Raw genomic sequence first — 14,753 nt, forward strand, 5'->3', positions numbered from 1 at the left:
AGTTTCTCTCCCTCTCTCCCCTTCTTGCCCCCCGCTCTCAGGATTGCCAAATTAACTTTAGTCTGAAGGTAGCCCTCTCCTCTCCTCTCCTCTCTTCTCCTCTCCTCTCCTCTCCTCTCCTCTCCTCTCCTCTCCTCTCCTCTCCTCTCCTCTCCACTCTTTTCTCTCTTGTCTTGTCTTGTTGTGGTGACATGGTCCTTCACCTCTCCTCATGTCTGATCATTTGTATGTGGTTACCAAGCTACTGCAAATAGATCCAATTTACTAACAATTTCATTGGGTTTTTATAAAATACATTAAGAAAAAACAACAATATTTTTCAGATAAATGGATATTTAGTCACTGCTCTTTTTTGTTCTTGGAAGAACCGTGAAAATGTCAGCTTTTCTCTTTTACTGTACACTTAATGTGGATCATGGAGCCTTGGGAAAAGGTGAATTGTGTGTCACTTGAGAGTATATGGGCTCTTCTCTGTCTTCCCTGCTTCTTGTTCCTTAGAGTTTTTCAGAGGATTGTTAGTAAATCCTGACACTGTGCTGCTCACAGTTCATTGCTGTACATTTGTCCACACACGTGTCTTTGTATTCTGTACGTGTCTTGTCTCTGGGTCACTCTGCCTGTCCACATCGTGTGCGCTTACGCCATTGCTGCTGGAGGTAGAACCTGAGAGTATATGGTCATTCATTTCACTTATCTTAGAACTTGTTCAAGCTTTACCTGCCTTATTTTCCTACTCCTCACCTTAGATTTAGATTTACTGGAATTATGGACCACAGGAATATTTCACACTGGGGAAATGTTTGGCTTAATGAGGAGAAAAACACAAACAGTTGAGACCACTAGATGTCAGTATTGAATTGATACTTAATACCAGACCTCTTATCGGAACAATGAGCAATTTTCCTGTGAGTCTGTGTCTGTGTTTTTGTGTGTGTGTGTGTGTGTGTGTGTGTGTGTGTGTGTGTAGGGGGATCGTTGTATGTTATTCACTAGTTCTTCATTAGTGTTCTTGTGAAGTAACATCATTTTTTTTCTTCCAACCCTCCAATTGTTACTTTTCTTCTTCTTCCTACTTGAAGATTTGATTTCCACACCACCTTTAAAGGATCAGTGTGTAGTATTTAGAAGGATATATTGGCAGGAATAGAGTCTATTATATCTTTTCATCAGTGAATAATCATCTGAAACTAAGAATCGTTGTGTATTTGTTAGCTTAGAAGGATCTGCTTATATCTACATAGGGAACGGTTCCTCTTTTTCCACCGTGTTTCTACAGTAGCCCAGAAAGGACAAACCAATCACTGGCTCTACAGAGCCAATCACGTTTTTTACGTTACCTGAAGGCGACCATACTTCTCTGACACGCTTGTAAAAGGAGGGGTAGGTGGAGGGGTACTCGGTTAAATAAAATCTGCAACCTCACCACTAAATCCTACACACTGTCCCTTTAAATTGTCATTTGTAATTTCCGTTTTTCCTTTGTACTCTTCATACCATTTTCTTGGTGGAGTACAGGTACGGTCCCGCCCATTAATTTTGAGTATATAGAGTAAGAAGCTTAATTTAATGTGGAATCTGTTACCTGATCCACCAATACTGAGTTATGTTGTGCATATCTAGTTTAAATACATCATTGACTCTTCTGAAACATTATTCCAAAGGCTGAAGCACCTTTGTGTGTCATAGTAGGATTACTGCGTCTTTGTATATCTGTGTGTTCGAGCTGCCGTCTGTGGACCAGCCCTCAATTATCTGTGTGTAAAAACACCTATACCCAAGTGTACTAAGTGAGTCGGCCCTTCTGGCTCCCTTCTCCCTGTGGTTTCAGGACCAAGAGGTTGTGGATAACTCTGATCAGGTGTGTCTGAGGGGGAGGAAGTAAGGCTGCTGCTCGCTCGGCCCGGCCAGGCTATTCTTATTGGCTAAAGCTTACAGGTGTGCTGTGATCTGGTGCGGTCTGCTCTGCTTTGCATTTCTCTGCTGCTCGCCCAGATTTAAGAGCAGACTACGGTAGATGCCATTAACCAAACTAAAGCTGCTCAAGTTAAATGTCTATTTATTCAGAATAGTGTGGAGTAGTCTGAGTTATGCTTATAATGAATCCTGGACTTTGTGATGCAACCCTGAAAAGCCTTTTCTCCACCAAACTCAAGTTATTGTTTTGGATTAAAGTCACAGATTTCTGTCGACATCTAGTGTAGTGAATGCTAAAGTGACCTTCGTTGGCTTACTTTCTAGTGAGGTGAGATGACAGTGCTCAACAGCGGTGTGACTTCCTTGTTACTCGCTCTGATTTAGAGTAGGATCTTCTACAGCCAGGAGGCAGTAAGGACATTTCACAACTTAATGACATTTTGTTAAGAGTCCTCGCATAAGCCAAGCTCCCTGTAGCATGTGGGTGTAGGTTACACCTCTGGTGACGATGGATCAGCATGAGTTTGGATCTGTGTTTGGCCTTGGCTGAGTGTGAATTCTGGACATGGCAATCTTGGTTGTGTTCTTGTGCAGAGAGGTAAACAGATTTGATCGTTATTTAGAATTCAGTCTGCCATGAAGTTGTTTTCTTGTCGGAGCATCTTGCTATACCGGGAGGTTACGCATGACTTTGGCATGAAGGAAGTGCATAGAAGAGAATCTTTTTGCATTTTTGCAAATACAAGTGGACATGAGAGACTCTTGTTTGGACCGGACATGCGTGCACACAGCAAAGCCACACTGTGGCATCCTCAACTTTATTGCTCTCGCAGCCATGCAACTTTCAGTGGGAATCAATCCTCAGTGCAGTTGTGAGACTTTGTCTTTACTACACAACGTAATCACAAGGTAAAAATGTACTGCTGTATTGATGTTTTAATACAAGATATTTATATTAAGTCTTTAATGTAAATTGCAAAAAAAGGTTATGGTGCTTTTACACTTTTCCTCCTTTAAACCAACAATAACAGCCAGTACTGAGGTTTCAATACTTTTGAATTACTTGTAATATATTTTAAGATGGCTTAAAAATGTGATGAGATGAAAGAAAGAAACGTCAACGTGTCCTCTCGTAGGGTTTAGGTGTACACTTTATCAAATTCTATCTGTTTGTATGGAGCCATTTTTGAGAGTGTATATGCTCCACAATGGCACCGCAGTCTCATTTCACTCCATTCATTTTGAATTCTGCTTATCAGTCAGTGTATTGGGGCTGTGAGTGAGCAAATGAGCAGTGTGAGTGTGTGAGCACATGTAGTGGTTAAAAAAAAAAGAAGAAAGACATATATATATATATATATATATATATATATATATATATATATATATATATACACAAAATAAAAAACAAACAAATAGGGAAATTGGATTTGTTGGTCTGGAAGATTTTCTCACTTGGAGAGGAAACCACCACAAAAAAGCTTCGTCCAGGTTCATCATTGGTTCAGTATCTTTGAAATTTGTTTCAAAGTCCACATATTAGGAATTCAGGAACTCGTCATCTTGTCTGAACAACACAGTGAAGCTTTTTGTTGTGTGTGTGTGTGTGTGTGTGTGTGTGTGTGTGTGTGTGTGTTACTCAAAGTGCATTTTTAAGACGTGTATCTCTTACACACCACCCTTTGTTCCCTGAGTGCAGAAAGCCAAGCTCGGCCCAGGTAAGAAGGTGATCACCGAGCCGGACGGCAGCCACTCCAGCCAGCTGCCCTTCATCAGCCTGAACCAGGTCAAACTCAGCGACTTCTCCTTCCTGGCTGTGCTCGGGAAAGGGAGCTTCGGGAAGGTGAGGCAGCTGGGATCAGCACAAATACAAATACACTCTAAGTGTCACTAGACACAATGCGAGCTAAAAGAGAAAGAAACAGTTATTTAAACATAGCTCTGATCTTTTCCTACTGTCTCTCTGAAGGTCATGTTGGCAGAGATGAAGGCCACCGAAGAGCTGTATGCAATAAAGATCCTGAAGAAGGACGTGGTGATCCAGGACGATGACGTGGAATGTACCATGGTGGAGAAGAGAGTCCTGGCCCAGCAGGACAAGCCGCCCTTCCTCACACATCTGCACTCGTGCTTCCAGACTGTGGTAGGTGAAATGCTCCCGGACACGTATCAGGAAAAGGCACTCCAGGTCAGGTCAGGTCCGATTAATTCATGAAGGGGCTTTTAGCTGAACGGCTTAGTCATGAAAAAAAGAGGGACGGGTAAACAAACAGACCCTAATTAGAAGGCTGTGGTTTGTGTATACAAAAGCACGTCCGCACGTGTGTATTGACTTTGAGTCATTCCAAAACCAGACAACACAACCTGGGAGCCCATAATGTATGAATGAAAAGACACGTCCTCGTAATGTAATATGTGTATTTCCAGCACACACACACACACACACACACACACACACACACACACACACACACACACACACACACACACACACCCCTACATTGTTCTTATATGAGAACAGACACACACAAAAAAGCAACAAGAAAAAAATAGCACAGAAAAAATTGGTCAAAATTGGTGGAGCGAAGGCTGAGAAGTATTGACTTTTAATCCCATGAAATGATCAAGCGCCAAAAACACTGGATTCTTAATTTCCGTTAATGTAACTTGATATCGTCTTTATGAAGACTTTCCCTGCCTCCCTCAAACATGCGATGTCTCCAATCCCAAGCTGAGGTAACCCTAATGACATCATCATGGTTATCTCTCAGACATGACAAAGCTCCAGCTCCTCACAGGAGGACTCCCGTTCTTAGTGAACTGATCTCTGCATGTGTGAAATTGGTGCAGTTAACAACAACTGGTGAAGGTGGTAGTAGTTTCACTGTAGCTGTAGTCATAGTAGCAGTTGTTGACTATAGGGCTGAATGATTGTGATTATTTTGACTGATTTGGAATTTGTAATATTATTTGCATCATTTTTACATCATCATTGTGCAGCCCTATTGTAAACTTGGGTGCAGATTAAGACAAAGAATGATTAATTAGGTCACTGGTCAGCCATGAACAGTCATTAACCTCTCCAGGGTTTTTGAACACAAACATAAATGGGACAGCAACAAGAAGTTTGGAGGAAATCTGGTGCTTTCAGGACAAATCAAGTTGAAAGGCAAAGTCTGTTACTTAAAATCAGTAGATATAGAGGTTTGATGAAATTATTTAAACCCAATAAAGATATACAAATTGCAGCCATGTGAATTTTTCATGCCCCACTCCTCCATTTCAGTGACAATGTGAACGAAATCAACTAATCCTAATCAGAACGCCTCTGGGTAAATTCATTGGTTTGCGCTGGGTGGAAAATAAACGTCTATTAGCGGTTTGATTTCTCTCAGAGGCCAAGCTGAACTATAGCAGCTGATTAGAGCACCAGCAGGCAGACTCAGAAATAGACTCAGCTTGGCATCACTCATGGCATATTCATGAACACACACACACACACACACACACACACACACACACACACACACACACACACGGTTCACAGTTCATTCGCTCACACACAAAAACACAAAGACAAACGTACTCTCACACTTTCACAACCTCTCTAATGTTTTCACAGTTTCTTTGCAGACTTTTTTTTTAACAATAAAATAATATTGCCAGCGCTTTTGTATTAACATACTGAAGTTAAAGAGTTTAAGAAAAGAAAAGAAGCAAAAGATAATGATTAGACCAAACACATGAAACGCCAGAATAATGTATCCCTAAATGGTACCACAGCATGGCGACATCAAATGTGCAAAGTCGCACTCATGAATTTTGATGAGCTTCATTATTAAACACTACATGTTAGCGTCCCCAGTCAGAAGGTCTTGTACACAAGTTGACGTTTTAGCATAATTAGCTGAAATACACAAGTTGTTTTTTTTTATGTTTGCATGTTGTCAGCATCCATTAGAATGAAATCCAGGCCGAGGCGTCTATTGTGACCCATTATTGAGTGAAAACAGCACCACGTCTGCGAGACAAAAGACGACAGGAAAGATGTAGAGAAGGTGCAGTTTGCACTTATGCTCAAGTCATTGTCATGGTGTGAAGCTTCTCAACAGGTTCTCAAAAGTCCAGGGTCAGATCAGCTTTGACGCCAGTATGGGTCTGTTGCTATGTGAGGTGTGAGTGGTTTGTGTTTTGCTAGTGAGGGACTGTCAAGACCAAACTTGTCATGGGCAGTAAGGGACCAGCACTACCAGACAAAGAGAATGTCCCCTGACAGATGTCTGTGTTGAGTGTTTTCTTTTTCCATGAAGCTCTTTGTTGTGGCCTTTTTAGGTCACCTTGTCATGGAATGTGTAGCGGTGCCTCAGACGGCAAGGTTAGAGGAGCCTGCATCACTGAGTTCAGAGCACTGGCAGTGAATATAAATGTGTAATTTAACAGCTTTTGTTGAACTTTTCGGGCATTTTTTGTTGTTGCGCAAAATAATGACGTTTCATATTTTTCTCTCCCTAAACCCTCTCTTCTATTCCCTCTCTTCTATCTCTTTGATTAAAGGACCGTCTGTACTTTGTCATGGAGTATGTGAATGGCGGAGACCTCATGTACCATATCCAACAAGTGGGCAAGTTCAAGGAACCTCAGGCAGTGTAAGACATGTCAATTTACTAGAACTGTGTAGTGAGTCATTTTCTACTTTCTACTACTACTACTATGCTTGCTTTACTGTAGTTTGAGATAATTATTATAAAACCTCTTTGTGTAGGGCTAACAACTTTGCATGCTGCGTTGTTACTGCAGCAAGTAGCTACCGCACTAATTTGGCCACCTTGTAAAAAGCTTGACATGACTCTAGTAATTAGTTCTGGAATACAGCAAAGTAAGTTTCCTTGTGTTTGAAGTCTGTGGTTTGTATTGCAGGTTCTATGCAGCAGAGATCGCTGCTGGTCTCTTCTTCCTGCACATTAAAGGAGTCATCTACAGGTGGGTATTAACTAGTTAATGCAGCAACGGATCCAGAGGCTGCATTTAAACTAATAATCAGACATTTTGAGATATAAATTCATTTAAAAAGAAAAAAAATGTAATACAATGCAGTAAAGAGTCATCCTATACTAAAAGCTCTTGCATTTGTTTTTAAGCATCAAGCGTTTTATTAGCTCTTTCTTGAAGTAGCAACTGGAGCTTGTTTGTAATAAATAGTGTAAGAATTAGTAGTATTTAGGATTGGGATTGAGAGCTACCTGCTGAAACAAATTCAAATAGAAAAGTCAACATCTTCAAGGATGTTTAGACCGTCTGTGTGCTTCCTCAGGGATCTGAAGTTGGACAATGTGATGCTGGACTCGGAGGGACACATTAAGATTGCTGACTTTGGCATGTGTAAAGAGAACATGTCAGAAGGAGTGACCACACGCACCTTCTGCGGCACTCCCGACTACATAGCCCCAGAGGTAAGGCTGAGCGTGGAGAGATGTGTGTGTGTGTGTGTGTGTGTGTGTGTGTGTGTGTGTGTGTGTGTGTGTGTGTGTGTGTGTGTTTGTTCTTGATGCATGAGGTCATCTCTGTCACTGTCTGGTCTGAGCCTGTGTCACCCTTGTGCTCCAGATTAAGGTTACTGCCTCAGGACAGATCCACACACACACACACACACACACACACACACACACACAAGCGCTCTCTCATGACATAAGCATACCAGTGTGACAGAAGCCTAGTGTGTCCGCTGGCAAGTCCAAATTTAACCCGAGCATACAAGCTGGGGTCTCAGTGTGTCCCAGTGGGTTTTCTACTGAGCAACTTCAACCCAATTTGCCAAGACCGGATACCTAGATACCTGCTTGTTTTTGTCAATGTTGACTGGCAACTACGGCTGTCATCAACCAAAGACACTCATATGATGTTGTCGACTAATCGATTAGTCAATTTCATCAACAGATCTGTAAAACTGGTTGGTCCCAAATAGGATTTAATGGTATCAGTCCACTACATTACACACTGATTGCCCATTTATTAGCCATTTCAGTGTTACTAACAAGTCTCTGGTTGTTCATCAACTGATGTGGCAACTGTGTATCACTTAGACTAGATCCAGTGAATGGGGACTGACCCTGCCCTCACTCATTGTAAGAGGTTCAGACAGAATAAGTCCTAGTTGACTGACTGGATGCTTGACAAGCTCACTGATGACTATGGGCTGAGTGTCGCTGGAAATAGTTCAACCCAGTTTTTAATATGAGGCATGTTTCAGTACCATCTGCAACCTTACTTTGCTGTGCATCAACCAGAGATGGGATCATTGTTTTGCAAGACACAAGTAAGTCTCAAGGCACTCAAGTCCTACGTCAAGATCCAAGTCTCAAATTTTAAGTTTTGAGTCCTAAAGAAATCGTACTGCGCCCTTCAGCGAGAAGAAAAGAGAAAAGAGTAACAATATATTAGATTTACACAAATCAGGAATGGCTTTTAAAATTTGTATTTATTTGTTAAAACAAGCAATGCAACGCTCAGGATGCAATTCAGCACTAATGACAATATCACACATGGAAAGCTGACAACAAATGGTGGCAATACTACTGACGGCAAACAAAATTAAATGTTTCAATTAAGTCATATATATTAAGACGTTGATGGATTTAAAGACACACAATAATCTATGAGTACGCTTGTCTTTTTTTCCTGCTTTGTTATGATTGATTTAAAACCACGACCAAGCTGTTGGAGCAAGCAATGACATAAATAAATCATCTCAAAGAGTGCCATTCCCCAGTGAGTTACAAAACAAAAGTTCAGCCATGGGATCTGGAGTATCCATAATTCAATGCTGTTAATCTATTTATCTGTCTCCCTTAATTTCACCCGATATAGCCCCAGGAAAGATCTGATGCTGCAGCTTGTTGCAGTTTATACTTAATGTGCTGATTTGGGTTTTCCAACTCTCTAACTGTGTTATCAGTTAGTTGTTTCTATTTAATGGTGGGCTGGGTTATTGATTCCCTCTAAAAAAAACCTCTGACAGACTGGGAGGTTAATTCTGCCCAACAGACTCAGGGTGAACATGCTGTGACCGTTCACAGTCAGACTGACACTAATGCGTCAGCCAGGGATGACACAGCAGGTGGTGGGAGCGGCTTCTGTTTCCATAGCACTGTGAGCCAAAGCACACATTGAATGTCACACACACACACATGATGTCACACAGTCACTTGCATGGCAGTATCACATGCACACACAGTTTCTACATAGATATCTGTGCACATGCATTCCTTCAATACACACACACACACACAAACCCAGTCATGCACACACTCGAGCACCCACTCAAAAACACTCCTGCGTGGAGGCTGACCTTAAAAATTGTCTGACAGTGGTGATATTTTCAGAGACGATCGAGGGGAAGTGCTCCTCAAATTGTGTGCGACAGAAGGACCAGGAGAGATTGTCGTATCAACTTTTGTCATTGGCCTTTGGTCCATCTCTGAAATTTGAATACAGTTACCAAATGTTAGGGAAGAAAATGTTTTTGGATTATTTGGATCTAGCCATAGTTTCCATTGAGAACCACCGTAGAGTGCTGCAGGAATGAGTCCTAAAACCTGGAAATGAGTTAGCATTGTTGCACTTCAGGTTGCCTCGTCTCAACGTAATTAGGTTTTTTTCAACGGGTTCTTGGTTAGATATCCGAAGAGATTTTAACGTTTTTGTTTTACGACATAAAATACATCAGTAAAACCCACTCGTGAATTTTGAAGCCTGTAAGTGTCTTAAAAAAGGCAGATGCTCTCAAGTGGCTAAATGAGACACGTCATCACGCCATGTAATGGAAAAATCGCATCAGCATCACCAACAAAAATATGTCATCCCTGCAGCTCTCTATTATCATCAGAGGTGTTAAGCACCCACTCTGAATGAGGAAAAACTCACATGCAATATATTTAGTTTTTATATGAGCTGCTATAGGGAGGTCACTTCTAAAATATAAATGTGTTTGAGGGTTTGTATCTCAGCATGTGTGAGATAGCCGTGAGATGAGAAATATTTTTCACACTTCTCTCTCTCACGCACACACACACACACACACACACACACACACACACACACACACACACACACACACACACACCTGCCCATATGCTTATAACTCTATGAGGGAGTACATTTCTATGTAGCGGCGGCCGCACATACACACATGTGCTGAAACACAGTTTACTCTGACCTATATAGCCAGTCATTGGGAGTTCCTGTCTGGGAGGAATGCTCACACTAATGTGAATTTACACCTCAATGATTTTGACACAGAGAGGAAGAGATAGCGAGGTAGGGAGAGAGAGAGAAGGGAGGGAACACAAAGGAAACTCAAAGGCGACATAAGGTATTAACTGTGAGGAAAAGAGCAGAAGGGGGACAAGAGCAGCCAGACACTGACGGAGAGAGGTAAAGGAAGCAGGGATTGAAATGAGAAACAGCGATGTTTGGCTGTCTGACACGGGCCATTTCCCTCTACGCCCTAGTTGGTCCCCACTGCAGTGTGGTGTTAGGAGGCTTGGGTGTCCACTTCCCTGCTCACTCACTCTATGGGCTGAAACAGTGTTTGGGGTGTTTGTAAGGTCATCGAAGAAGTGCTGCTACTGTCGCTGAGTGTTCCTCCTCAAAGTGTTAATGTGTTAAAATGCAGGACTGTAGGAGCAGAGTAGAGATTTCTGCTTCCATAGACTGTTTATGAGAAATGGACGTAGTCACCGTGACTTCACCCAATGGTTTGTGGACTTTGGTGAGTTTTTGGCGGGTTGTTTTACAACCAGAATTGACACGAGAGGATGGATCTAAATAAAACAAAATGCTGAATAACTCATTTTTAGGCAACCAAAAATGTTACAAATACCTTTCATAAAATGAAAACACAGTGTGAAAGGGTTAAAGTTGTGAGACGAAAAGAAGGACAACTCTGGACAAGACTGAACAATGCCGTGGTAGCGACCTGTCAATCACAAGGTAGCCCCGCCCTAAAGCATACCCTGCTGTATCGTCTATTTGACTCTAAATGGACCAGAATTTACTAAATGAACGTCATGTTGTATTAAAGATTTGTTTACAATGTTTGTTGAGGTAATAAATCAAGTGAGAAGTAGGGTCATATTTTCATAGACTTCTTTACAATCAGACTTGTTTTTGCAACCAGAGGAGTCGCCCCCTAATGGACATTAGAAAGAATGCAAGTTTAAGGTGCATTAGCATTGGTTTTATTTTTCAGAACTTGAGTTTTCCACCTGTCTACTTTCAAGGTGCATGGAGAAGAGGAATCACTTGTATGCAGAACAACTTTATTGTTAGACTTTATAATACAGATACTTTCACAACCAGCATTGATATGTACAAGAGTGGTTTGTCTGGGACATTAATTTCCCCTGTAATCCTTTTATTTGCTTTAATTCAAATCATTTTTAAGGAAAAGTTAAATAAATACAGGCTCATAACAATGGTATATGGCTTATTTAAAGTTCGGCGTCTTGAAAATGCACAATGCAGTGTTGTTAAAGATGCAGAGATGTAGTTCTATTTTTATTTGCCAGGAAAAGGATTTTGGCTGATCCTTATTTCTCAAAAAGTTTGAGGACTAGGAATAGCAACCCTGAGTCACCAACAGGGAGTTGAAGTCTGGCAACACGCCTTTGCAGTGGCAGCTCCAATTTTAAACTTTTCACCAATTACCCAGAGTTCAAACCAGTGTTTTCAGATCAGCGCTATTAGTATTCCTGCAAAATCACTTCAGCTGTGGTTGGAAAAAAATGACTGTGATGTGAGAAACAGTCAGGGGTGAAGAAGGAGGTGAAAAAGAGAAAGTGAGAAGGAAACAGTAAATGAGACAGAGACGCAGAGAGCACGAACATGCGAGCATCCTGAAAAAGTTTACTTCTCTGCCAGATTATTAATACTAAAAGATCCAGTAATTAGTTATATGTCTTATTTTCTCACATCTCACATCCTTTATATTGAGCTTGATGATATAACCTTTCCTCTCCTCTCTGCCTACGGGCTTCAAGTGCTTTATCTCTTCTCAGATGCAACTTAGTTTAGACATCATACATGTGCACTACACTGTATTTTTCCTTTTGGGTTATTCATCATAATGAGCTGATGTCAGTACGCAAAATAGATATGTGATGCATGCAAATAAATATTTGACAACATCATATGCTCCTGTAGTTCAGTTGTGTTTTGGCATATGTAATGATGTATTATATATTGTCCTATATAAAACTATAACATGTTCATCTATTATTTACTCTTCCTTTAGTTTGTAGTTTAAGGCTATTAAAGGAAAAAAGAATAATTCTGGAGCCGGGGGAGGGGGTTATTTTCAGAAAAAAACTCAAAATGTCCTTGATTAAGTCGTAAAATGATGCGAGACAAAAACCACATTTATGAGAATTTTTATTTTTCTCTGAATATTTTCCTCTCCCCGGCTGAGTTGACAAACGGCAAACGGCCTGCGTTACAAACTGGGCTGTGAGGACTGTGTTGGAGGTTATCAGGCAGGGAGGATGTAATGAAAGATGTTATCAAGTTGCATTGTGGGTAATGAAAATCCAGAATTTTGGGGCCTGACTCTCACAAGCCGCCCCCCAACTTTATGGAAGTGCGATGCTAAATTTCAGCAGTAGCTCTTTAAGTTGCACAATTCATCTTGTAAAAAGGTGCTGTTCATCTTCTGTGTGACATGCAGTGTAGGGCGCTCATGGAAACCCCAAGGCTGCTCATTACTGGTTGTTTTTGTTTTTGTTTTTTTTACGATTGGTAACACACATTTCTCTATAGTGAGTTCACTTTTCAAAACTGTCCAAACAGTGTAGGATGCTACAGATATAGAAATGAACAGTGCTAGTCAACCCCTGTCTCTGGGTTCTCATTATTTTAGCATTCCCAAATTAACCCTGGCAATCCTCTGCAGATATGTCCAGACATGCAGCATTCATTGCATCCAAGAAGCACATCAGATCATGTGACTGGTGGTCATAAATTCTCAACCTTCGTGAAGGAAATGAATACCGAGGGTTGAGTTATGAGGGTTGAGGAATGACGAGTAAGGTGGAAGGAAAAATGATTTCAGCACTTTTGTCTGTTACAAAACGCTCAAATTGCAAATGTAAAGTCATTTTGTGTTATGTTTGGTTTTCAACATGAGTTGAACAGTTTTTACAATAGTATGTAAACCTGTTTAGACCTTAAATACACAGCAACTCGGTGGTGATTGAGTTTGAGTGAGAGAACGGTCGTTCAGTCACTGAATACATTTAGTGTCAAACCAATGAAAAGTGATCCACAGTTTAGTCACCATTGACTTCTGCATGACGAGGTTTGAAGGAGTGAACTCAGTAGTGAGAAACGCGTTTTACCAATTGTAAAAAACAAATGGAAATATCATTAGTGAATGAAACCAACCACAACAGGATACATCCAGTACAGGGAAATGCTTGCACCCATAAAGCATCGCCTGATGCGCACCGAATCTACTCCAAAGCACACGCATTCCTCAAAGGGATCCGATAACAATGAAGAGGCAGATATTAACATAGCACCCCGAAACAGTGTCGGTCAGTTTTATAGAAGCAGAGGCTCTGTGCGCTTGCAATGTTTGAGTGTGTGTGTGTGTAGTGAGGAGAGTAGCCCTGAACAGCTAGCAGTCTGATCCACAACTGTCATGTAGCATTAGGGCTAATGGGAGAGAAATGTCTGCAGCAATGCACATGCACACAAACACACACATGCACAGGCGCAGACTGTTCAAGCACTGGTACACAAATAAACACAGAGGCACACGGATACAAGATATTATAGAGAAAATATGTACAAAATTATAGGTATACTATGAAGATTCATGTACACAATTAGCCTAGCCGCATTTAACTGCTCACACACACACACACACACATGTTTGTACTGCGTTTAATAAGAGCAGCTCTGCTGGCCAGAGGCTTTCATACAATAGAGTTAAGAATAAAACAGGATGATAGCAGGGAATGTCAGGAGCAGGTCACGCTTGTCTTTTTCCATCAGTCGCGGCAGAAGGAGAGAGCACTTTATGTATTTATCAGCCCCATGCATGCAGCAAAAGCAAACAAACATCTTTGTATGTAATGAATAATTGGAAAGCTGGAGACTTAATACGCTGGTTCAGAGCACGGAGGTCACCGTGCCTGAAACTGTTAATGTCCGCCGGTGCTGTTGCAGACAGGCTATGGGTGGCAAGGGCATGAAGTCACAGCAGCGTCACATTACGCAGCGCTGTGCACCATGGCCTGAAACTGATCTAAACAGTCTCCTTTTTTTGTCGCTGAACTCCAATTGTCCCCTTTTTTTTTTTTTTTTTATACTTTCACTGACTCTAAATCCGACTCTATCACCCTCCTCTGACTTTTATGTCTCTCTCTCTCTGACAGAGGTAAAATAACAGCATTTTTTTAAATTTCTGGATTCTATAGACGTCTCTTTCTGTCTCGCTGTCTTGATCTGTTCTCTCCTAGCATTAATGAGGAGAGACAAGCCAATTTACACTTGTAGATATGTGCAGCAGGTAATGCTTGTCAAGTTCACCATCTTAGTTTAGAATTGTGGCATAGGAAACAGCAGAGGCTGATGTATGTCATTCATTTTGCTGGTATTTCCTTATGATTAATAAACAATTTAAACATATAGTGCCGTTAGTGTTCGGACACGTGAAATGTGTCTGATCTCATTGTTCTTCACACGTCAGATGCTCCCTTCCCTTTCCTCCTCTCTCTCTCTCCTTCACTCTGCCCCTTTCCATCTCTCCTCTGTTTTCATACCCATGACACAAACCGCCA

The 14,753-nt window shown here is 41.2% G+C and overlaps 1 protein-coding gene across 1 annotated transcript in view; it reads left to right on the forward strand.

Annotated features, from left to right (window-relative positions):
• prkcaa (protein kinase C, alpha, a) overlaps positions 1 to 14,753 on the forward strand; it is a 130,853-nt gene that overhangs the window by 87,166 nt on the left and 28,934 nt on the right. Inside the window, exons 9-13 of the mRNA XM_068727332.1 lie at positions 3,614 to 3,757; positions 3,884 to 4,057; positions 6,469 to 6,560; positions 6,832 to 6,894; positions 7,226 to 7,364. Coding sequence (XP_068583433.1) covers positions 3,614 to 3,757; positions 3,884 to 4,057; positions 6,469 to 6,560; positions 6,832 to 6,894; positions 7,226 to 7,364 — 612 coding nt within the window. The remainder of the gene's footprint in view (positions 1 to 3,613; positions 3,758 to 3,883; positions 4,058 to 6,468; positions 6,561 to 6,831; positions 6,895 to 7,225; positions 7,365 to 14,753) is intronic.

Source organism: Cebidichthys violaceus, unplaced genomic scaffold (genome assembly GCF_023349555.1).
Source record: "Cebidichthys violaceus isolate CVI_PGR_0920_01 unplaced genomic scaffold, fCebVio1.0.p SCAF_4, whole genome shotgun sequence".
NCBI lineage: Eukaryota > Metazoa > Chordata > Actinopteri > Perciformes > Stichaeidae > Cebidichthys > Cebidichthys violaceus.